Source organism: Acanthochromis polyacanthus, chromosome 3, assembly GCF_021347895.1.
Source record: "Acanthochromis polyacanthus isolate Apoly-LR-REF ecotype Palm Island chromosome 3, KAUST_Apoly_ChrSc, whole genome shotgun sequence".
In the NCBI taxonomy this organism is placed as follows: domain Eukaryota; kingdom Metazoa; phylum Chordata; class Actinopteri; family Pomacentridae; genus Acanthochromis; species Acanthochromis polyacanthus.
Window position 1 is genome coordinate 8310395 of NC_067115.1, and position 25947 is coordinate 8336341.

The 25947-nt window shown below is 40.1% G+C and overlaps 1 protein-coding gene across 1 annotated transcript in view; it reads right to left on the reverse strand.

Annotated features, from left to right (window-relative positions):
- The window catches only part of LOC110950661 (regulating synaptic membrane exocytosis protein 1-like), a 92600-nt gene that overhangs the window by 23054 nt on the left and 43599 nt on the right, over nt 1-25947 (reverse strand). Inside the window, 16 exon segments of the mRNA XM_022193380.2 lie at nt 3706-3783; nt 4176-4238; nt 5872-5982; nt 6300-6453; nt 8072-8128; nt 8287-8443; nt 9799-9970; nt 10071-10201; nt 10378-10493; nt 11087-11133; nt 12408-12531; nt 13732-13831; nt 14079-14189; nt 14296-14336; nt 24278-24415; nt 24418-25157. Coding sequence (XP_022049072.2) covers nt 3706-3783; nt 4176-4238; nt 5872-5982; nt 6300-6453; nt 8072-8128; nt 8287-8443; nt 9799-9970; nt 10071-10201; nt 10378-10493; nt 11087-11133; nt 12408-12531; nt 13732-13831; nt 14079-14189; nt 14296-14336; nt 24278-24415; nt 24418-25157 — 2340 coding nt within the window.

A 25947-nucleotide genomic window follows, 5' to 3' on the forward strand; every position in this document is an offset into this window, starting at 1 on the left:
GGAACCAGGTCTAAGTGGGAGAGGGGACGGTTTGAGGGAGGAGAGCAGAGCAGCCGGTCGGCACATTTAAAGCTGCTTTCAGACATGAGACATGAAACATCGCTGCTTCATCGGTTTGTTAAAGAGACGCCATTGTGATACATAAAAACACACAGACATATGAAACACAAACACTTTTCCCATGTTTAGCAGGAAGAGAATAAGTGAGGCATGTTCAATTTTTCTAATTTTCTAGAGGCTGAGCCACTAAGAAAATCTGATTAACACAGCTTTCTAAATCACTAAAACTGATAAATCCAGTTGCTGTGTGTATACTTTTGTCATATTTCCAGAAGACCTTCGAGAGTCACTGGAAGCTCAAGACTGCCACAGTTTATGTGGTCTTTATGAGTGCACGTAAACTTTTGTTCCCAACTGTAACTTATTTATTAAACTGGTCCCAAAGGCATCAAAATCAGTCTTATTCAAGCGCTGGGTTAAAGCTTTAAGTCCTGCATGCGTACACTGAACTCAGTCAAATTGCTTTTAATTTTAGTGCTGCACAAACCTGGAAAATTACCTGCTTTTAACTGGATTCTGTTTTTTGATTTTTTGCTGGTTTTTGCCTTTCTAATTTATTAACTGTACTCTCAACATCATAGTAAATAGGGGTATGGCTTCAATAATTCCTCGAGATTTAAGTAAAGGTTGAAAGAATGTCACTTTTAAAGTTCTTCACAGCTTCATTAAGATTCCATTCCAACTGACGATATTTGTGATACATCAAGTAATGTATAATGCATAATAACACACCAATAAACAGTACAGACTCTAAATTCATTCTAAAAAGTAACTCAAGGGACCATTCAAACCACTAAAAAAAGGTTTACCTTTTCGCAGATAACTTTATGAAATCGGCTAAAATTAAATTAACTTAACATGTCTGAACAATTTTAAAAAGTTAAGACGGCTTCAAAAAACAGAAAAGCAAATTCCTTGAACTCATTGTAGCTTGTTATTTCGATTTAATTAGAAGTCTTTATGTAAACCTTTACCCTAATTTTTGTATATACTGCAGGATATAAGTTCATATATAAAAACATATTTATTTCTGCAACACAGACAGATTTTCACGATTGTTTTACTTCTTCAAACCACAGAAAACGTCATAAAAATGATAGAAAATAATAGAAAATATTATAACTTTAAGAATAATATAACTTTCAGCCAAAAGGCTGATCAGATACACTCAAAAAAGAGATTTGTTGGATCAAGTCAGAAGAAAAATTCCTACAAAAAGCTGGAAGCAATAAATTAAACATTTATTATTGGTGTCTCATTAATCTGAGAAGTAGTGATTAGATTATCATCACATATGAACAAATTGTGAGAAGATCCTAAATAAACTAAAAAGAAAATTAAGAGATGTATTCTCACCACTTAATTAAGTGCATTTTTGCAGGATTTGTTTTTAAATATATAAAAAATCTTAATAATTTACCTGTTTAGATAAAACTTTAAAGTTACAAACACTGACATAATAACTTTAATAATTCTATCAGTTTAATGTTGGTATCCACTTCAATTGATTTTAATTATTTAAAAATGGTGCTAACTTCATGAATTTGTCTTAATAACTTAATTTTTCTTCACCTTGAGTAAAGGATTTGAAGCTCCCTCCCTTAACTAGTTAATACAGGAAAAACTCTTTTTAAAAATGTGTCAAGTGAAGTGGTTTTTATTAAATAACGTGGAATCATTAGTTAGAACAACTTCATTTTCATGAGTAATCAACTGGAAAACTTGGGTTGAAGCGAAACATCATTAAAAATGATTTGTAGAGGAAAAGATAATTTAACAAAATTAATGTAGTTTGTTTAACATAATTTAATTAGAAATTGACAGAAACCAAAAACTATTATTGCAAACTGTTGTGTTTTTGTGAGCGTTGTTTTGTATAGTGTGGTTACTTGGGGAGTTTGATTAGCTGCTGTTAGTTTAGATTCAGTCTTTTGCTTATTATTGCATTATAAAGTATCTATCTATCTATCTATCTATCTATCTATCTCCTATTATACATTACTCTGTCACTGTGGTGGGTATGGCTGTATGAAGCCATGAGGAACGTTAATGCCTGAATAACAGAATGTTGTCACTTTAGCACACTGATGAAGCAGCGATGTTACGTATCTCATGTCTGAAAGCGGTTTTACTCTCCCCTGCGTTTGTCCTGCGTCACGTCATGCTGCTTTGCGGCAACAGATGGTGGCTCTGTGCCATCGCATGACTTTGCACATAATGTTTTCGGCCTCACACGGACGGAAACAAAAGCTCAGGAGCTTGGGTTTTAAAGCTCTGCTTCTGCCAGCACATGCTTAAGCCTCTGCTCTGCAAACCTGACCGGGAAAAGAAAAAGGTTCTGGGGGGCGATTGAGGAGTTTCTTACCTAACCGTAACCTCATCAGTGAACCTGAGCACTCGGTGCGTCAGGATGCTACGAGGCAAAGTGCTGCCGCCCTCCTGCCTGTGGGGCGGTTTGTTCTTTAGACATGCAGGGAGGGTGGAGCTGGATGCCAGAAGACCCGCCCACAGCATGCACAGGGAGGCAAAGGAAAACAAAAATGACACATGCAACTGACAGAAAAAAGCAGCAACATAATAAGGGAAGGGAAAAACACAATATGAAGCTGAGCAAGGCGGATAAAGAATAGCATTTACATAAAAACATAAAATATGGTTTCATTATTTAACAGTTCAGGTGAAAGCTTGGGTGGCTTTTGGATCACCAGAAAACACCACGCACAGCAAATGAACACATGACATGAACTTATTATGCAAGAGCATCCCATGTGTTCATATATATATATACGTAGGGGGATTGCATGTAATGCAGATTATGTAACACAATCTACAGATCTAAAGCGGCATGTGGTGAGAAAGCAACAAATGCACACAACTGCACTGTATTAAAAAGAATGTCTTTTTAAAAACAACTTTTGACAATACACTACCATTGAAAAGTTTGGGGTCACTTCGAAATGTCCTTATTTTGAAAGAAAATCAGTTTTTTCAGTGGAGATAACATTAAATTAATCAAAAATGCAGTCTAGACATTGTTAATGTGTGAAATGACTGTTTTAGCTGATTTTTAATGGAATAATTCCATAGAGTTACAGAGGAACATTTCCAGCAACCATCACTCCTGTGCTCTAATGCTACATTGTGTTAGCTAATGGTGTTGAAAGGCTAACTGATGATTAGAAGAGCCTTGTGCTGTTACGTCAGCACATGAAAAAAAGTGTGAGTTTTTGGGCGCCCGTGTTGTTCTTGTGTTTTATCTAATAATGCGGTTAGTGATTGGAACTAAAATTCAGAGGGCATCGTTCTCCTAACTGCACCGCTGACTTCCTCTGCTAACCTGCATATGTAAAATCAATCAGATATGTTCTGAAAAACGGCACTAGATGTGATTTGTGCTTGATGGGGCTCCAACCTATGACATCAGCAGCATGGTCCTAGGATTGTATAATACAGAGGGGAAAAGCAACATATTGTGTAGCTAAAGCGGCACCAAGACAAACACTCCAAAACAAGCACAAGCAGCACAGCTTTTCGGCAGACATGTGGGCATTTATTGCGCTTCTGCAACTAAATGTCCCACCAGCTCCACAGATGGGAAAGCTGGATAAGCACAGAGAAGGACGCAGGACTGCCTTTCACGCTTACCTGTAAATGTCTTTATGGATACCGTTTACTAACAGGGGCATTTTGGGGGGCAGTGTGTTGTTGTATCTACCTACGCCCCTGGTTGTACAGAGTGGACATCATGCACGTAAAAAAGGAAGACAAGAAAAAACAAACACAACTGCTGAGAGAGAACACAAACCGAGGCAGGAAAAATAAATAAAGGAAATGAATCAAAAAGCTTGTTTGAGGTCAGGCAGCGAGCGTGTCTCTAATCCCCTCGCACAGCGATCTGCAGTGTGTTTTCATGAGGCTGCTGTTAGTTGGATATGAATTGATGCTACTTGACACTGATTTTGTGATCATGCAAGATAATCAACACTGAAAATATCAACTGTACACGTGTTAAGATGGAGTTGTTAAAGCATAGTGAGGATGGAAATGATGACAACTATCAAAATAAAGCTGAATGCTGGTCGTCTTTTTCAGTTTTTGTCTTTTTTTTCCTTTACCTGTTTGTGTGCAGGCACTCGGCACTCCCGCCCCGGACAGACCTGTGCATCTCCAGGACCTCACTGTCATTGCCATGACGATGGGTGAACGGATGAAAAACAACACAACAGAAGAGGATGGCAACTCAGACAGGCAAAGTGAATTTATGAATGAACAGAAAACCAGGAAATCATAAATCTGAACTTTTAAAGTCTAAATTCAACAGCAGAGAATGAAATAACTCACACTGTTAGTAGTATTAGTAGAAATTAGTTTGGCAGAACACATTACACACAATGATAAACCGAAACTTGTACAAATGCAAGTAAATATTAACATGTCAATTATTTTATTTAGGTATGATGAAGACCAGAGCTGCTGCATGGATGCATCTTGTTTTCAAAGAGCCCATATGCTACACAGTTAAAGGTCAATGATTTCATTTTGTGGGGTCTACTAGAACACGTTTACTTTACAATTTAGAATAATATTATATTTTTATATTTCTCACAGCAAACACAACATTTGTGAGTCCAGACAATTTGGAGCGTCAAACACTTGAGCGGACCTCGAATACTTGCAGAAGTCTGAGGTCTTGTCCACATGTACAGGGGTCATTTTTGATGCAATTTGGTCATTTGTTCCCTGGCAAATGCAGTTTTAGGTCACAGAAAACCTTCAAAGATTTTCAGAAATGCAGTTTGTAGTGTCGAAAGTTTAGGAACTGATGACACCAACATTCACTTCCTGGTCCTGGTATCACATGTTCTTCTCTGAATATGGTCATGTGATATGAGCTTCCAGCCTGTTAATATGGAAGGAGATTATTTCTAAAAAGCTGGTCTGGAGCAACGCTGTTTTCATCTCGTGCATGCTGATGACTTTTTATTCACCAATTTCTTCATTTTCTGACTTAGTTTAGGGTGGAAATGTCTTTATTTATGCAAAGGAAAACCCAGAATTCAGGAACCAGGCAACAATTAAAAATATAATGGTATATAAGGCTGTAAGGCTCTCAGGTGCTCTATTAGAATATTTATTCTCCTGTAGATAAACTTTTCATACACAGCGTCATGATATATGGTTCTGTCCTCTTTTGTGTTTTCTGTTTGACGTAGGACTCTTCAACTGTGCATGACGCACCTTTTTACATCAATGATAGCTTATTTATTTTAATTTATTTATAAGGATCTGGATGCTTAAAGCTCATTTCCAAATTTTTCTGCACTTTGAAACATATACATTTCTGTGTTTGAGGATGATTTTTAGAAATCATGTAAATTTTTACTCTGTTACTGAAATTAACAAGAATATAACACATTCTAAATATATTACATCAATGTAGTAGAGCATGAGGCCTTATTAAAACAGAAACGACACCTTTAAAAGTAGCCTCGAAAATAAAGTTATCCAGTGGTTTACAGCTTATATGGTTTCAACACTTTCTGACAAGAGAAATGTCCAAATATCAGACTTCTTTCAAAATATCTGGACTCCAAACCAAGTGTTTAAGGCAAAGAAGGGTTCAGGGAGTTTTCTGAGGGAGAGAAAAACTCCTCTGATTTGATTTTAGAAGTTTGTAGACCTTTAAAATATACAAAAAACAACTAAAGAACACATGGAGGAAAGAGGAGAATCCCCCAAAATCAGAATATGGGCTCTTTAACAACACAGCATTGACCTTAAACACCCCCGTAGATCCCACCAACAGCTTACCTGTCCTCAGAGTACTCGTAGTCCGAGTCACCTGAGCGCTGGTGTTCCAGGTGAGGCTCGTGGTAGAGGGACGGGGAATGGTGGCGGTTCTGGTGGATCTCATCCAAACTTCTGAAGAAATAAAGAACATCAAATGAGTGTTTTTCATGATTTAGGGCATTTTAACTGTGTAACATTTCACAGAAGACATTTCTGAGTTCCTTCTCCTCCTATCCATGTTTTTTTCTGTTTCCATAGAGGTGCAGGACTATATGGAAGTAAAAAGAAATGCAAGTGAAAATATGCAAAAACAAACAAACAAAAAACGCCCAGAAACTGCTCCAAGTTCAGAGTATGAAGAGAACAATCCACCCCTGATGATTTCATTAGACTGTCCTGCTTCACAGAAACACTCTCCACTGACGGTTAATGCTGGCTGATGATCTCACCTTTGCATTGGTACGTGAGCAGGTCGAGACCGAGCCCTGCAGGAGTCCTCGCGGTGAGGAGACACCGAGCGCGATCGGTGCTGGACGGGCCGCTGCTGCTCGGGAACCGCTAACATGCTGCCGCGCTCCCGTTCTCTAGAGTTTCGCTCTGCACCTACACAAATAACCACACACATTCACACAAACACCGTGTGGATAGGACACACGTGGAAAACACACATCCAGGCGTTAGTTGTGTGTCCTTCAATGAAGATGCAGCAGTTGTTGAGCTGTTCACTACCATCACAGATGCCATTCTCTTAAAGACTGTAAAATATCACATCTGGATGTTTTACAGGCAGATGAGCAGCGAGCAAACAGGATCAGCTGCTCGTGTGACTGTTTCTGCAGTGTCTCTGTCAGACCTGAGGTCAGCAAGGGCCTGTTTTAACCCCACAGAATGCCAGATGGGAATCAGACATTAACACATACATTATAAATCCATAAAGCCACATGATCCAGAAAAAAAGATTCAGATTTACAGAACCTGTAATAACTTAATGTGAAACCCAAAATCCCCCGGTGGGTTTACAAGGCATGTTTATATTTACAAAATCGCCACAATTACACCATTTATCTGAATAAATTAATTCATGAATTATAAAAACAGAATTAAGGGAATCAAAAATCTAAATTAGGCTCTTTCAAAGTTGCAAGATTGTTTAAAAAACTAAAATTCGTAGCTCCATAGCACATCCATAATGCGACTGGGGACTCAACTGTGGAGAACAGAGAAAAACTGAGGTACCTTTCAGCTGAACTGCAGGCTGTGTTTACACAGAGCAGAGAGGAGACAAGGATGGAAACAAATTCAAAATGTAAAAGGTAAAATGTCTATCGTATGTAGAGTTAACATTTTTTCCAGTATTTGTAACGGCTGTGGACACTTGGAAGAATGTTTTACATGTTGTTTCCTTTATCTATTTTAAACAAAGAAATTTCCCTTTCATTTTTATTTTGAACAGTTGAAGACATTATAATGCTGTTATTTGGGACAAAGGTTCTCTCCACTTCTTCATGGTAGTGCTGTTTCCATAGAAGTACAATGGAGTAACAAATGAGCCCACAGTAAGTAAAAATGTGAAAGTGAAAAAAACACATTGCCAGAAATTCAGAGTTAATCAATAATAGAATTGAAGGATTAATCAACAATGGAAAAGATGTTGAATTGTTGAAATTATGAATAATTTCCTGATTGTGTTCACTTTCTTAGTCACAAACCCATCTGGCATTTGAAAAGGCCAAAACAAACCACAAATCTGGGTGAATATTTAAACTGGTGCTGAGGCCACAGCAGAAACAGTCAAACAGCAAAGCAGTTGTAGTGACTCTACTGTCAAGAAAAACACAAATCCATCTTCCACCGCACATGTTCGGTGTCCTTTCCGGTGAAGGACAGGACTGGAAGCATGCAGGAGATCGGCAGAGGACTGAGTGAAATGAGAGTGAACTACTGCAGCTCTACAGTCTAACATGCACTCGGTGTTTCTGTGTTTCTACGGCCCAGCAGAGGAGGAGAAACCGCAGCTGCACGATTCAAAATGTGCAGTCCAGCAGCAGCATCATGAGAAAGTATTTGGAGGATTTGCTGATCTGATTCACAGCAAAACTTTTAGCTTAAAATACAAATAAATAGATGGAAGATGCGAGAAGATGCTCTCTCACCCAGTGCTGGGCGCCTACAGGCTGCTACTACTATGAGAAGATGCTCAGTAACCATGCCCCCCACCCACCTTTAGTCACTACTACCAAACCATCATCAAACTCTGTATCAATGATGCGATGGGACCCTGCACACGCACACACAGACACACACAACACAGGGTTAAGGTCGAGAGGTTCTGTTTGTTAGCTTCAACGCTGAGAGACACAGAAAGAGAAGAGAGCTGAGCACAGGAAGGTTAGAACAGACACTCAGACATCCAGCAGGTTAACAGTGTAAACGTACTCTGCAGCTTCTTGCTGGGACTGTCTCCGTGGCCTCCATGTCTTCGAGGGAGGTACGGCGATGGCTGAGGCAGAGGGATGGAGGACACGTCATGGGTCTGCAGTTTATACCAGTGAGGAATGTCGTCCAACAAGGCCGTCTCCAGCACGATCAGGATCTGAGAGGACACAGAGGGGAGCAGTGGCAGATCGGGGGGCTTGACAGAAACTGAGCAGTGGATCTGACGTGGAACCACTTCAATCCAACCATAAGTTTAATGCAGTTTCTAGAGCTTTGTGCATCAAAACATACTACGACAAAGATATTTTAACCATCTGAAACCAGGTCTGAAAGATGTGTTGTATTTACAAAATTGCCAAAATTACGCCATCAACCAGAGCTAAAAACGGTAAACGTCCCCTTTCTGATGGGTCGTGAACTACTCCATCAGAAAATGTAGCCAAATCTAACCTTACAATCAGAATTTTCCGCTATTCTAAATATCTGTTTTTTTTTAAAAATCAACAAAAAGAAACCATTTGCTCCAACCAGATTCTGTAAACGGCACAATATTTTGCAGTTCTTGGTGCAACTGTGAAAATACAGACTAATTCAGGTGTGACTGACAGCTGTGTGACAAAAATTCAGAGACTTTTATTTTCTGAGATTTTACCAACCACCAGACCAACGGATTAATCCATTAATTGATTTTGATGAGTGACAAATAGATTAAATAAACAACATGTTCTAAGAAAAAAGCTTAAATTCTCTGATTCCAGCTTCTTAAATGTGAATATTTTTTTGGTTTATATCCTCCTCTATGACAGAATTTATCTGGGCAGTGGACAAAACAAGACCTTTCAAATATCATCTTGAATTTTGAAAATGTTTCACAACTTCTGACATTTCATAGACGAAACGACATATAAGTTAATTGATTTTGATAAGTGATTAATCGATTTGAGAAAAAAAAAAGTCTAAATTGTCTGATTCCAGCTTCTTAAATGTGAATATTTTCTGTTTTTTGGTTACCTCTAGGACAGTAAACCGAATACCTTTGGGTTGAGGACAAAACAAGACCTCATGAGAAATCATCTTTGGCTTTGAGAAACACTGATTAACATTTTTTCAGATTTTCTGATATCGTATAGACCGAACAACAAGTCGATTAACCTTATAAAATCTAAAAAAAACAAAACAACAACATTACAAGATGCTAAAATTTCAGACAGTTCAAGAACTACTCATCTAGAACACAACATGCGGTTCCATCAAGAAAAAATCCAACAATATGACAAAGAAAACCTTTTGATTGATTGACTGCTGAGATTGAAGCCAGGTTTGAGGCTTTCAACTTGTGATTTTTAACAAATTTGTAACACCATGTTTTTGATGAGTCATAATGGGTAAAGTGTTCATTTAAAATCAAATTTACTATGCAATGATCTTGCCTGATTAACAATATCACAGACTGTCACTCTGTTTGAAATTCCGCCTGTAAAAACAATATTAGGGCAGTGATACGTGACCCACCTCTCCCAGGAACTCACTCTCCTCCTCCTGGACTCGGGGTTGATCCCACACAGTGATCTCCAGCATTCGCTCTCTGAAGTCCCGTCGGTGAACGTGGGAATAAAGGAAGGTCTGGTTCCACTTGGGCTCTGCGCTCTTCTTCACCGTTTTAGTCCGTCGTTTGCTCTTATCGCTGGAACGTAGAGGTTAGAGTATAGAATAGAAAACAGGGAGATAAATGACAAAGCTTCAAACCAGCAGCTACAGATGATAGACAAACACAGCGACCTCACCTCCGGTCAGGCAGGAAGTACATCTTGACGTAGGGATTCCTCGGTCGCCCATCCGGTCGGGCCGGCAGGTCTATGGCTTGAAGAACATTGACGATCAGCTGATGACCCACTTTGTCGTACCACAGCTTTACCTGAAACAGAGACAGTTCAGCCTCTTCTCACTTCACATGAACCACATGCAGTTGATCCCACTGTCTGGGATCTCATGTTAATCCATTTTACTTCATTTTATCGTTGTATTTTTTTGTCTATTCTTTGATTTCACAGTGTGGTGGATAATAAAGAGTAAAGACAGCAGATTACTCACAGAGAGCTGTCCGGGAAGGACCAGAGGAAGGTCTCTGAGGGTCCCGGGGCTGGTCGGGGACATCACCGATATGGAGGGACGGTCCATCTTCTGAGACTCAAAGGAACTGGAGCCCGCTGAGGGGTGAAAGATTAACAACATTTAGAATATATGATTCACAGAAACACTACCGAACTCCTACATTTGAAATTAAAGTACAATTTAAAGTAAAATTAGTATAGACTGCTTTAATACAGAATAAATGCTTGTTGATACCACCTATTATAGCATTTACATACATACATAAAATAACATCAAACACCTGTCACTGTGAATAAACTGAAAATGTGGCAGAAATAAATCACCACTAATCAGAGCCTAAAACTAGAAAACAAAAACAATCAGAAGAATCAGAGGATTTTTTAGCTTTTAGAAGCCTTGAGCTATTCCACTTAGACAAATATAACCTTACAATCATGACACTTCATCACAATCACTTTATTCTAGATGTCTGATCAAAAAAAGTTGTCAAAACTATATAGTTTTCTTTAACAACATTCTGTAAAATACAAAAAATGTTGTGCTCTGCAGGACAACTGTGACGCTATTAGTGACTCATCCTATCCTAATCTCAGTGGCAGTTTACTCTAGTTAAATCAAGTTTAAATAAAATAATACTGATAATAAAAATAACAACACATGGTGATAACATCCATATATAAACACTTACTGGATTCTAGAGGTGGGTGAGGGGACGCTGGGATTCTTGGGATGTCTCTGTAAAAAGGAAAAGAGAGTCACTGAGAATTCAGATTAAGCATTACACAAGACGTTGTCATGGTGCCCATTTCACACTATATTAATATATTACACCAAGTGGACATTCATCTTTAAAAGATGAAAGAGCAATAAGCAGCTGCACAAAAGAAGTAAGGGTTTTTCCTGCTTTTAGAGGTGACTCCACATTATGACAGCAAGCAAGCCTCAATCCTCGTGCTGCGGATATTTCTAACCATTTATCCAATAAAATTGCCTGTTACGTTTAACCCTTTAAGCTTCAGTCAATTCCAGCCGTTTTCAGTACAAAAAATCGCTAATATTCTATTTTTAAATAAAAAAATGACGAAAAATACAGGGAATATTGGACGCACATCGCGAGGTGCATTTCCTTGAAAACGACCGATTTGGGGATTTTATACCGACTTCAGGACATGTTTTGGACAAAATAGTTTACTGGCTTGTGTTGTCTGGATGTAAAAGGTTGGATTATGGCCGTTTTTTGTGGAATCTTTTTTTCTGTGTGTAATAATAAACCCGGAAATGTGAGTTGCGCTGTGTGCTTTGAAGCCGTGTATAGAGAACGGATGGATGAATATTTGTTTTTGTCGGACAAATGTGTTTTTCTCACCCGCCGTAGTAATCACATCTGAAAGTGGTTTATACCGGCGGATTCATGAGAATCTAAGCTTTCCATCGGCGTATAGTGTTTGTATAATCGGGTTTGCAGCCGTCGGACATTCTTGAACTTCCTATGCAAATTAGTAGGTGTACCGCCGGCGGTACACCTACTACGCACTGAAGCGTAAAGGGTTAAGTAAATGAATCCTCAATTAACAAAACAGCTTGAAAAGTTATTATTTTCAGCTTTTATCTTTTTGTATTGGTGACTTTCATTAGTCCTGTCTAAAACCTCCTTAGGGGGCTTCAAAAATTCCTCAATGCAGGAGAAACCCCAGAAGACGTCAATCAAATACATGTTTACATATTAACATGGTGGATAGTAGAGGATAAAAAACATCTGGAAAAAGGGATTTTTCTCTTGGATCAGCAGGATTTCAGGGAAGACGTGTGGACAAGGGGCTCCACCCATTAAATCAGCTCTACTTACTGATACGCTCTATACACTTTTCTCAAGAAGTTTTTGGACATAATTCGGTGGATAGAGCTTTTAGATAAAGGAGGGAAACATATCAACAGCATCCGTCAGAGAAACAAAGTCAAAGCTACGTAGTTTAACGATAATTATGATTTATTAATAACGCTAATTTTACCCGATAGGTCTGGAAACAACAATCTCCACTAGAGGCTCGGCCTTGGATTCAAGAATGATGTTGTACACTTCTTTCTTGGTTGCTCCTGGCAACGACTTTCCATTCCACTGCAACACTTCATCACCTGGAAACACGACAACGAAGACAGACATGATGCACCTTGCCTTATATTCACCTATAAACAGCTAGGCGGTAACAGAGAACTTCTATTTTTACAGTCAAAGTGAAATTAGAATTTTTCTCACATATTTGGAAATATATTTGGCTCTAAACTTACGTTACTTGAGACTACAATTTATAAATTAAAGATTATGCCGTATTAGAGCACATTTGGAAAGCATAATTGAAACCATAAACTCATTAGGAAAATGTTTACTGTGGTAGCAACTCAAGTGCGAAGTAGAGTCAGTTTCTTATAGACTTCTTCTAACCAATCTGACTCCTTTATACCACCTGATGAGCCACCTGTTACCCCTGGCTGTGAGATTCAGGTGGAAGCATTTCTGCATTGGCTTTACTGCTCAGACCCAGAGGCTACGCATGTTTATGATTGCAAAACAGCTGCAAAAATAAAGTTCTAACCAGCACTGGTTGGTTACATATTTGGTATTAGTGACCTGACTGTCACAATTCACAGCAACAAGCAGCCGTGTGGCCTCAGCACTCCTTATAACCCTCCAACATTGGAATCATAGCAGGGAGCATTCTCAGCACCTAACTAGTGGCAGAAAGTAATGAAGTACATTTGAAATATACATACAGCTGAAATATTAAAAACTAACACAAAAGATGGACAAATGTTATCTTTGTGCAAACCGTTTGCTATAAACACTGCTGTCTTTACAACAGAACTGGACTGTGACTGATAAAAATACTGTGCTGGTTCACTTTAGCACCATATGTGTTAAATTTCAACATATTACTTTTAAAACACAGACATATTTGCTTTATTTGTCAATGTGTTTGCAGTTCTAAATGTTATGCAAGTAGCAAACTAGTAATTACAAAAACTCCAGTATAGTGTGAACACTCCATGAACCAGCTGGTTAATAGTCTGTGTAGCCATTGGAACTGAAGTGATATCAGGAACTATTTCCAGTTCCAGCCCACACATATTATACCAGTAAAACCACAAACTACTGCAAGATGAAATCTAAAATTTTGTGTCTTAACCATGTGCTGATTTCTGAACAAAAGTGAATTTTACATACACTTCAGCTTTAAAAATGTGCTTCTTGTTGAGGGTTTTATTGACAAAGTGTATGAACAGACTGTAGCCCCTGCAACTAAAAACAAATAAACAATGTGTAGTAGAGATTCACACCTGCGCGTAGGTGTCCCACAACATCTGCCAGGCTGCCTTTTTTCACTTTGGTGATGAAGGCCCCGAGTCTCCCTGTCTCCGTCATCTTCCCTCCCACCACCTGCAGATAAACACCAGACAGAATAAGAGCAGAAGAGCATGTTGGCAGCCTCAGTGGTGCTTTGTTCGTTTCTCTCCAGGATGCAGTCATTTGCGAAACAGTCGCTGTTGTAGATTCTTTTGTTGTTTAATACTCACCACAGCTTTTACAGGAAGTACTACACATTCTAGTTTGCAAAATTATTCTGTCTTTTCTGTGAGGACAGATGTGACGCAGGGCTTGATAATGTAAACGATTTCCTGCCTACCTTCAGGCCCAGGAGGGATCCGGCCTCGCGGGGCATCGCCGACCTCTTGCTCAGCGTGATGCGTCCAATCAGGTGGTCGCCTTCTTTGGACGGCTGCCACGTAACTGGATGCTGACGGGACAGAAGACAACGAGAACATGTTTGAATATGCATAAACATAACTGTGGTGATTGTCGTATTTGGTCTGAAGTACATTGACACTGTGACTGAAACTTACATGGCACACTGCAGGATCTAGAGAATGACAGTCCCAGTCACCTGCAGGAAGTAAGGACGGAGAGAAATCAGTCATTTAGTCAAACTTATGTGCAAAAAATGTACCATTTCAATGTATAAAAGACTGTTTTTGTTTTGTCACCTCGCAAGACATTTAAAGGATTTATCTTAAGACTCTGTGAATGTCGCTTCATCTTCTGCCTCAGAGACTTGACCCCAGAAAAGCGGAAGAAAGTGGATGGATGGATGGGTGTATGGGTGGATGGATTGACGGATGGGTGGATGGATGGATGGATGGATGGATGGGTGGATGGATTGACGGATGGGTGGATGGATGGATGGATGGATGGATGGATGGATGGGTGGATGGATGGATGGGTGGATGGATGGATGGATTGACGGATGGGTGGATGGATTGACGGATGGGTGGATGGATGGATGGATGGATGGATGGATGGATGGGTGGATGGATTGACGGATGGGTGGATGGATGGATGGATGGATGGGTGGATGGATTGACGGATGGGTGGATGGATGGATGGATGGATGGGTGGATGGATGGATGGGTGGATGGATGGATGGATGGATGGATGGATGGATGGGTGGATGGATGGATGGATTGACGGATGGGTGGATGGATTGACGGATGGGTGGATGGATGGATGGATGGATTGACGGATGGCTGGATGGGTGGAGGGTGGATGGATGGATCTTAAGACTTCTTCAGTTTTTGCAAATTTATCGTAGGTTCAGTTGCACTAAATAAGTTAAAAAGCTGTGATGTCTCATTTACAAAAGTATTTAAAATTTTTGCAGTGGCTCCACACTGTAGTCAGGTGCATCCTGTTTGCTTTAATTATCTTCAACACTGATTGGAGTCCACATGTGGCAAATTATGGATGTGGAATTAAATTAACTTATGATCCCACAATCCACACAGCATGAAGTTGATGGAACTCTCTGTGTCAAAACTCGACAGAGACATAGATCAGACAGTGGTATAAAACCAGGGGTGAGCGTTCCCACGAGCACAGTGGACTCAAAAATGGTTAAGTTGTAGAAGTTTGGAACTGCTAGGACTCTGATAGGAGATGAAATAACCAACAGTTCATCTAACATAAATCCTTAAGTCCTCTAATAATCAGCCTTTATGATACAGCAGCATGAAGCTACTCTGAGTAAAAGGTCTATTTGGAGTCTGTTAAATTGCATTTAAACGACTCCAAGAGAATGGGGTATAATATTTTCTTGTCTGATGAGGCAACAGTGGAATATCAGGCACGATAGTTGTGGTTCCACTGCAGGAACCAGGATCTGAATTAAACTCCAGGGAAATTATTTCTCCCAACCAAAAACCTGTATTTTCTGTAAGTTCATGAATTCTGGGGATGGAGCTAGTGCGGAAAATTTCTCCTACTTAGGGCATGCCATTTCAGCCAGTCATCCTACGGTCAATCTCTAGCTTGTAAAATCCATTTGCTGACTTTAGGCTGAGCATTTCTGGGCACATTAAATCAACTGTGCTACTTCTTTTTGTCACTTTTCTGGTATTGACTCAACAACCTGATTACAAAGCTGTAAATCACCATCAACAGCAGCACAACTTAAATCTCCTTCAGGCTGCCGAAGAGTCACTTATTTTATACGGCATCATATGGATCAGACTGTGCACTTTGTTGTATGATTACAAGCAAAAATTACGTGTGTAAACAGCCACCTTTTCGGACATCAGTGGAATAGTTTGCTAAGCTAATGCTAAGAACAAAGAGTCTGAAAGAAACTTCTATATAAATTCTATGGAAGTAAAAGGGTGGGTACTTTTCAGTGGAAACATAATTTATGTCTGTTAAACAACATCACAACCACAAAGCATGGTGTTGGCAGCATCATGCTATGGGACTGTTTCTCAACAGCAGGGGCAGGGAAACTTTTCACAACTGCGGGAAGGATAAATGCAGCCAGGTACAGAGGTTTATCGTGTGGAAAACTGACATGAAAGTCATTCACTTTTGAGCAGCACAATGACCCAAAACAAACAAGTCAACATTAATGTGGCTCCAGGGAAAAAAATCTGACCGCCCCTGAGTGGTTCAGGTAAAATTCAGACTTAAACTGAACAGAACAGCTTTAAAGAAACCTGAAGATGGAACTTCAGGCACTTCACATCCAATCTGACGAAGCCTGAGAAGGTCTGCAGGAAGACTGAGATAAACTGACTAAATCCAGGTTGCAAAGCCTGTAGAGACTGAGACAAGAAGAGTAAAAGCTGCTGCCAAAGAATGCCTGTCTGAATGAGAGATTTCAGTTTTGGATTTTTAATAAATCAGTAATACTTCTAAATTTGTAACATTTCAAAATCACTTTATTTTGAATTACTGAAATTATTGAAATTGATGAGAAAGACATTAAGTTTATCAATTAAAAATGAAATCTAAAGTGCAGTAAAGTGTGCAAAACATGAAGGGGGTTTGAAAACGTTCTGAAGCGATTGTATACATCCATAAATGTGAGTATGAATTTCCTACCACACAACTGAAATTTCCACCTGGACAAACAGATATTTAACAGTGCATCCCACTCTTCATGTCTTTAGTGACTTTTCTGGGCGAGCTGGTCTGTCCGTCACCAAGAAGCTTGTCACTCAGCGTTGCGTATTTACACAAACCCAGACACTGACACAGTGACTCACGTGCCTGCAGGGGGTTTATTTTATGACCTGCTAAGATACAAGCTGCTACTTGTACCACTGTTGATTCATGGGAACTCCTATTTCTCCTTTGAACCATCGATGTTAATGACATACGTTCTGTTAGCCTTCAGCTGTGCATTTCTAAATCACAGCTGACAACAAAGAAGATGGCAAATTATCAACAGTAATGTACTGAGATGTTGAAGTTGAATGAACATATACAAACTGGGAAATAATCTTCTTCTCAAAATCAACTCATTATTTAAATACCCATTCTGTAATGCACATTGCTCTGAAATTCATAAAACTTCACTGAAGGAAAAAATTCTAAATCAATTAAAGATATATAAAAGTTGTATAATGAAGCCATGGTCTTGACAAAAGGAATTAAAACCATCCATCCGCTATAAATGTCATTCATAATCAGACTAATTCACTCCAACTTGGCCTTTCCTACACTCATGGCTGAAGCTCAGCTGCAGGGACGGAGACACCAGTGACTCTCAGAGCATCCCGGCACTCATTAGCACTGACAGATGGTTGGATGGAGTCAAGAAGCTAACTGGCCCAGTATCAGACCAGAGGAGACAGAGAGAATCACTATTTCATCACAGATTGGGGTTTACAAGCCTTTGAGAAGCTTTAGTTAAAGAGTTAGTGAGTGAAGAGAACTACGGTGTCATCATCCATCCATCCATCCTCTACACTCCGCTTTATCCTCATTAGGGTCGCGGGGGGTGCTGGAGTCTATCCCAGCTGACTCAGGCGAAGGCAGGGGACACCCTGGACAGGTCGCCAGTCTGTCTCAGGGCTACATATACAGACAGACAATCACACTCACATTCACACCAACGGGCACTTTAGAAAAATCAATTAACCTCAGCATATTATTGGACTGTGGGAGGAAGCCGGAGTACCCGGAGAAAACCCACGCATGCACAGGGAGAACATGCAAACTCCATGCAGAAAGACCCCAGGCCCAGGCTAGGATTTGAACCGGGGATCTTCTTGTTGCAAGGCAAAAGTGCTAACCACTATATCACTGTGCAGTCATCATGCGACTAAAAATTTAAATGTGATTAAATATGTTTATGACATTTGGCAGGTTTGTCCGTATGTCTCTGGGCAGCCTGAACATGTACAGTTGTGAACAAAAGTTGTCAGCACTTCACAGTTACTTACATAATGTGTAGATAAATTAAAGACATGTACAGCAACTGACAAAAGTGAAAAGGTTCAAAAATGGAAAGTTTCTCCCAAAAGATAACATGACAGGAAAGAATGGAGATTAAAATTTATAAGTAAACCTATAAAACATGTGCTCTGTTGATTCTGAGGAAACCAAACATAAAACAATACTCTACAAGATTCTATGTGATGGTGATAATCCGAGAAAAGTCTGACTAGACATGACTCCAGTGCTGCTGATCTGAAACCTGAAAGTCCTCTGAGGATGCTCAAGAGGAAAAGCGCTGACTTGACAGTTTAAGTGCTGAGTCGGCCTTTTGGGTTTTTGCAGGGCAGATTACTGAATCTGGGCCACTGCTCTAACTGAGGCTACATCAAAAACCTCCTCAAGTTTCTCCTTAACATTTCCTTAAAATGTTTACTGAAGTATTCTGTTTCTTTGCTTATGTTGGTCTTACATTTAAAGAACCCAGTACAGTTAGTTAACCCCCTGAACCCAGACAAACAATTTCTGGTCATTTTCTTTTGGTCTGGTCACATTTTTACTCACTGTGGGCTCATTTTTCACTGATATTTAAAGTCCTGCTCCTCTATGGAAAAAGCACAACCATTGTAGAAAGATGTTTCTGCAATATGACACAGTTCTAATTCCACAAAACCAAAAACACCTAAGAACAAACCAACCAACCAAGCAAACAAACAAACGAACAAAAACACGACCACCTCCCTCCAGTCCCAAATAAAAAAGTTTAAAAAACACATGGAATCAACATGTTCAGTATTTTCCAGGTGCCCACAGGTGTTATGATGGTAGGAAAAAAGGTATAGATATTTTATATCCTTCATTTGTTTCCATACTCGTCTCCTCTCTGCTCTGTATAAACACAGCCTGCAGTTCAGCCAAAAGGTTCCTGAATTATTGCCATGTGACTGTTAGTCAGTGCTACCTCATTAATGGTTTGACAGTTGGAACAAAGAGCAGAATGTAGTTACTGCAAAGGGACTGAATTTTGGTGAGTTTTTTTTTTGCCCATAGGACGTGTAAAGTGCTTTTGACGAAATATCATGATTTGAAGCATGTATTCGGTTACGTTATCAGATGAAATGGACAGTAGTTCATGGCCCACCAGAAAGTTGATAAGCACAACTTGAAGAAGTTCATGGTGAAAAACAAAGAAAATGAACATTTACTGACTTGTTTAATTAAATTTGGTCCTTGTCTGACCAATTTAGTGTTTGAGATAGTTTTTTCCCATTTTTTTTTCCATCTATAAGACAACATTGTGAAACGACAGCAGGTAAGGTGAGAGCAGGTATTACAAGCATGAGTGAGAGCCCTTTCAGCTTTAGCATTTTTTTCACTGAGGAAAGCTTTTAGGTGATTCTGCACAACACCCTTCAGGAAATTCCTTAGGTAAGCAGGGAATTAAACCTAAAACTTGAGGTCTTTTGTGCAGCCGACTACAGCTCTTTGCGCTTGTTTAGTTAGTATTGCACTTGAAAAACAATTTGTGTGTGTCATCATTTATGGCTCCACAATATGAAACAAACTTGATAAAATCTTTCCAATGTCAAAAATACAAAAGAAAAAAAACATAGGCTCAACAAACTGCTTTAATGAAGTGTGTTAATTTTGGGCACAGCTTGATTGTCATTTAACATTTTTAATTTCTGTGCACCTTAACCAAATGTTATCAGTTATCTTAGCTAAATATTCAGATTTTATTTAAACCCACAACACACAGAGGTATCAAAGGTCTCCTTTATAACACAGTTCAGTAACAAAATAGAAAATGTAGGCACAAAAAGAATCGCAATAAAAATATCAAAAGGCAAAATCAGTAAATTCATAAAATCATAAAGAGTAACTAGAGCATTTAAATTTAAAAAACAAATGAGTCAAATGAAACAAGAGCAGCTGGAGGGAAAATAGTAAAAACCTGAGATGCCCTCAGGACAAAACTGAGTCAAGCTTCAGGTCGTTCTGCAGGTGCACAGCCACTGAAACTGTTCCAATTAATACATTAGATAATTAAAGAAGTGAGAGAACTTTCGTGTTGAATTGCAACATATTTCACGTGAAGAGGAAAGGAAAAAAGACAATGCATTTAGTTACGTTTTTTAACACAAACGTAACTACAGGCTAAGATTCACGTATTTCCATAACCAGGCTGGATATGTAGGACTTTACTCTGTCTACCAGCAAAGGGAATATAGTGTGTTCATGTGGTGATAAAACAATCAAAATATTCTGCTCCGTTACCATCAAATCTAAGTCAATGCATGAACATTTCCCACCAGAAAAATCCCACCACCCCAACATATCTATGTGTTCGGTTATATTATACTGCTTCCATCCTAATGACCAAATGTGGTGAAAATTCACAAAGAAACAAAACAAAACTACTTAACAAGTCTCCCCCAAACCAGGTTTATGTCTACAAAGTGGTGTCCTATAAATATAACATGCCCATATTAAAAATGTATATATTTTTATAGTTCTATTTGAAAAGCCATTTTAAAATTCCAGAGTTTTTTTGTACTTGGATTAGACCAATATTTTAGTTTTTGTGCTACAACTTGTCATACCTGCACAGTCAGTAACAAGTCCAAAGTTTTCATTTTTTTAGTTTTGCGACAAAGTATTTCATATTAAAAAGTATTCTATATCTTTTGTTTGGTACTATTGTGACATGCAGCTACATATGATTTAAATATCACTTGTTGAATTCTGCATCATCAATTTTTTTTACTAGCATGAGCTCAAAAATGACCATTGTCTTTGATGACTGCAGCCATGCATCTTGGCATGCTCTGCACCAGATTCTGACATTGTTCTGCTGTCACAGCAGTCCACTCCTGTTGCACAAATTCAAACAAATTTGCTTTGTTTTTGGGCTTGTGGTTCTCCGTTCTGCATTTGATGAATTTCCACAGGTTTTCAGTTGGATTTAGAAGTGGTAATTGAGCAGATCAAGGCAGGGTTCCAATGTTCTGGTTCTCCATCCTGGCTTTAAATGACCTTGCTGTGTGGCAAGGGGCACTGTCTTGTTGGAAAATCTAGTCATTGGAGGCAGGAAAGAATTTTCCAGCTGATAGAAGAAGACCGTTTTCAAGAGTAGCCCCAAACATGACCTAGTTCACTGGAACCCCACATACAATTGCACAATTGCCCTGTTCCACCCAGACTGAAACTACCCCAGATGGTCACTGATTCACCCCCATGTTTTACTGAAGGAGCAAGACAGTGGTTTGTAGGCCCCTAACCAGTAAGTTGGTTGGAGTGGGCATCAACTGAAAATTGGATTAATCACTGAAGAGAACCTTAGCCCAATCATCAACAGTCCAATCCTTGTGATCCCCAGCAAAAAGTAACCAAGCTTTCCTCTGCCTTTCCTTGATGAAGGGCTTCTTCTGTATCCTGTGTGACTTCAGACCAGCTTCAAGAAGTCATTTTCCAACTGTCCTTCCCAATAAGTCACATTTCTCCACAGTTCCCACTCATTTTTAAAGTCCCTGTAGTTCTGACAACAATTCCTGACACAGGAACAGATGGGTGACGGTCCTCTGGTGGGTAGAAAGACGTTTCCTGCTCCGACCAGCTAATAATTTGTTTGTTCCATGTTCAGCTTGCTTTTCTTGGTGTAATGAACGGCTGTCTTCGAGATCTTCAGTTTGTTCACTACCTGTCTCTCACTCATGCCAATTTCCAGCAGTGCCAAGATGTCTGCCTTTGTGGCTTCACATAATTCTTTAGTTTTAGGCATTATGTGAGAGCTGACAACTTCTGAGTTGTGCTACGGCTTGAATATCAGCAGGAAACCACTTTAGGCCTTTGCATGTGCAGTGTGCTGATGACATGAAATGATCGCTTATATACTCTGGGAAAACAGCTAAGCTTTAGCATGTCAAATAGGACATAAAGTATTATGTATTATCTTCAGGTAATATACCTTTAGCGGTACCAGGCATTAAAGTGAACAAAAAGTTGAAGAAAACAAAGGTGGTCTAATATTTTTTTTCATCATTGTATATTCCGTCAGCTGATAGTCAGGATGAGGTCCTAAATCTTCTGCTTGGTCGTGTAAATATGTGAATCTCAATCTGTAGTTACCTTTAAACATAACTAAAATAGATACACTGTGCTCTTCTTCCTTTCCTCTCAAAGTAAAACATGTTGCAATGTTGAAGGATTTGCTCATTGCTATAAAAGATTCAGGAAAATCAGAGATGGTCGAACAGAAACCGTTCTACAAATTTGATGATTTCAGATGGACTGACGCTTGTGAAAAAGGCAAAGCCAACAGTCCCTCATACAATCCATCAACATGACATAACGATGTTTGACTGAACGGAGGCTGTTGGACATCGCACTAATAACACGTTCACGCTGTTCTCTGGAGAACGTTTAAGTAATTCTGGGAAGTGTAGGAATATCTCGCACACACATATGCAGGAGTGGCTGGAGTGCAGCACCATGTGCCTCAGTGTCCCAACAGCGTACTTCCCTTTCCATTTACTCAGCAGCATTATCACCTCGCTGCTGCGCTTTACACCGAGGGAGTAACAGAATTACTCTGAATCACTCCCTTCCTCCACTTAACTCCACCGAGTTGTTAAAGCACTGAAAGCGTGAACTCTGTTTACATAAAAACATCCTGTTATATATCATGTGTGTCGTGAGATTAAATCATAGCTTGTAATCTGAGTAATGGGCCTTAGTGTTCTGCATGTAGTCCATCTGTTTTCCAATAATTTACTGGTCAAATGCAGCTTTAAAAGAAAATTATAATCAATGTTTAGTTTGTTAATGATATACTTGTACACTGCCAGGAGCTTGTTTCTAGAAAATAAAACATAAAACTGTGAAAAGTGTAATAAAAACAAGCTCAGATGCTAATCTTTTAACTGAAAGACTCTCATGCTTTAAAGACATTTTTTAAAACATGAAGTTATTAGATGTAATAAACCTGCATTAACACCCAGAGCATCTCCTGACACCAAAGTCAACTTAATACCAACAAGTAAAATGCAATTTCTCCTTGAAAAAAACCAACATATTGCCCATTATCATGCAAAACTTTCCTCATGCCACAGCGGAGAGATGTCCTGTTTACAGGCCTAGTTCGCTAAAGAGTGTTTAAAACAGCTAATAATCCCAATCCACACCATCTACCCGTTACCAGTCCCTGAGTTATAGTAATCTGGATTAAAACATCTGGAACAGCCCCTCTTGTGTGATCGCTGACAGCGATAAGCTCATGCAGCACCGCTTGAACTCAAACACTCCTTCATGGCTTGTTTCTGCACTTTTTCTATAGCGCCATGAATGCATAAGCACCAAGAAACCACCAGCGACCATTGCAGCGGCCACCAGGCTCAGTTTCAGCCGGCAGGTTTTTCGCGGTCGGCCGTCGCAGCTGGCTGTTTGCGAAACATTACGTAGCCAACGAGCCACTGACCTAATTCCACAAATCTGCTGGCCTAAATCACAGGGACTCTCCAAATAAATGTCCTGAGAGCTGCAGGGTTTAGCCACAGCACAGAGGTGTAGATGACACACTGGGGTAGTAATGCAGTGAGCGCCGGGTGGCTGCTTCATCCTATCACTTATCGCATAGTTTTACAGTCCCAAATTAGAATGTGTCAGTATTAGAGTAATCTTAGGGGTCAAAATATCTCTTGCTTTTTTTTCGTATTACTGTAATTCTACTACCAAGGCTATTTTAGATGTGAGGGTGGAGAAAATAGGGCTAGAAGCATCTCTTTCAACTGAGTATAAATTCTTCCCTTTGTCTGGTCATTCAGCTGTAAGTCAGGCTACAATTAGCCACCAAACTTGTTTCTGCTGCAGCACATTGAGCCCACATACAGACTACTTAGAAAAACGAGAACACGCAGATCGATTTAAAGTCCTTCATGATGCAGCTACACAGAATCACTTGGAAAACTTAAGGATGAGTGAGACGAGAGGTGCACAGGTGAGAACATAAAGCCACGAGCAGAAGCAGAACTTCATGTAAAGGAAAGGATGGAACAGAGGAAAGTAAGTTTACATAGATTTAGCTCAGTGAGCCAGTGGAGTTAGCACATCTGTCTGACTGACCTTTCTCGCTGACGCTTTCCATGTCCACGTCCTCACAGCTGGTGTACTCGGGCGTGGAGCCGCCCTCCTCCTCTGAGCTGCTGATGGACATCTGCCTCCTGTTGACTCCGCGCTTGCTCTTGTGTGACCGTGGGGGGGCGGCCGCAGAGACTCCGACTGGTCCGAGCTCTGAGAGTCCTTCCTCAGCAGGTTGTCCCCACCTTTGTCCCGTGACGTCCGTGTGGGCTCCAGGCGGCCGTTGCTGGGGCCCCAGTCCAGAGACGCTGGTCCCCCGGTTTGAGGCCCTGATCTCCCTCCACCTCCGGCCGGTGGCGCCCCCCCTCCCACGGTCCTATCCACGGAGTAGGCCCGGTGGTTCTCCAAGGGGACCTTACGGTCTCCCTCCCCACTGCCGCCCCTCCTGGCCAGGCGGTTCTCAGGCACCTCCCCTGCTCCTCCTCCCCCGCTGCCTCCCTCCAGTCCCACTTCATTGATGGCAAGGTCGCTGTGCCGTCGCTCGTGCCTCACCTTGGACACCTTGGCGTGCATTCGCATCTCCTGCTCCTCCTTCTGCGGTTTCACCGGGTATCTTGCCAGATTTGGGTCACTGCGGTACCGGTTCTGGAATTCCTCCTCTCTGCGCTGCCGCTCCCTCTGCTCCTCGTCTTCTGGGCGTCGCCGGTGTTTCTCTGACCGACTCAGGTTTTCATCTCCATCTTCGTAGTCCTGAGAATGGATCTTCTCCAGCCGTCGTCCATCTCCAAGTCGCCTCTCTCGTTCTGCAGGTCCGATCCGTTCGTCCAGAGACGACTGAGACTGAACCTTTCCAGCTGGTCTCCGTCCACTACCACGTCCCATCCCTCCTTTACCATTCTGTTCATGGAGGGAAACCGGCCTTTTCCTGAAAAACAACAGAATTCATTTTATGTCAGACAGTCTACACAAACACAGGTACTTCATTTGCATTAAAACAGGTGAAAAAAGTTGAGATTTTGCTTCCTGTATTTACTAAATCTTCTAAATCACAAACAAATATGAACAGATTAAAAATCCTCCTAACAAAGCTGAGACAGTGATGAATTCTTATCTAACTCTGCCAGCAAATGAAACAAAGGGATTGAGCCAAAGACCTCTCAAGACTAAAACCTGTGACGTAGTTTCTCTGCTGGTTAAGCTACAGCAGACACAGATCAGTTATTTTTTTATCTCCTGGATTAAAAAGTAACAGGAGCTTCAGCAAATATACAAAAAAACTAGTTCCAAAGCCGTGTTCTGGAGCTTTTCCTCGATTTCTCAAAGCTGAAACATCCACCAGTTACAATCATATCAACTCTCTGAACTCTTCCTCTTTAACATTTTATTTGCTCCTGTCACATTTTTACTCACTGTTGGCTCATTTTTCACTGCAATATAAAGTTCTGTACCTTCATGGAAACAGAACAACCGTGAAGAAGAGGTGTTACCAGTACTGTAAAAAGTGGTGACTCTGTGTGGAACTGTTTTTTTACCATTTACATTTTAAATGTGTTTCCATACTTGTCTCTTCTGATCTGTGTAAACACAGCCTGCAGTTCAGCTACAGAATACAGCCTGAATTTTTGTCACGTGGCCGTTGGTTGCAGCTGAGTCACTAATAACCTCAAGGTTTCATTAAAAAGAGCAGAATTTTTAGTGTTTATTTTTTTACTGAT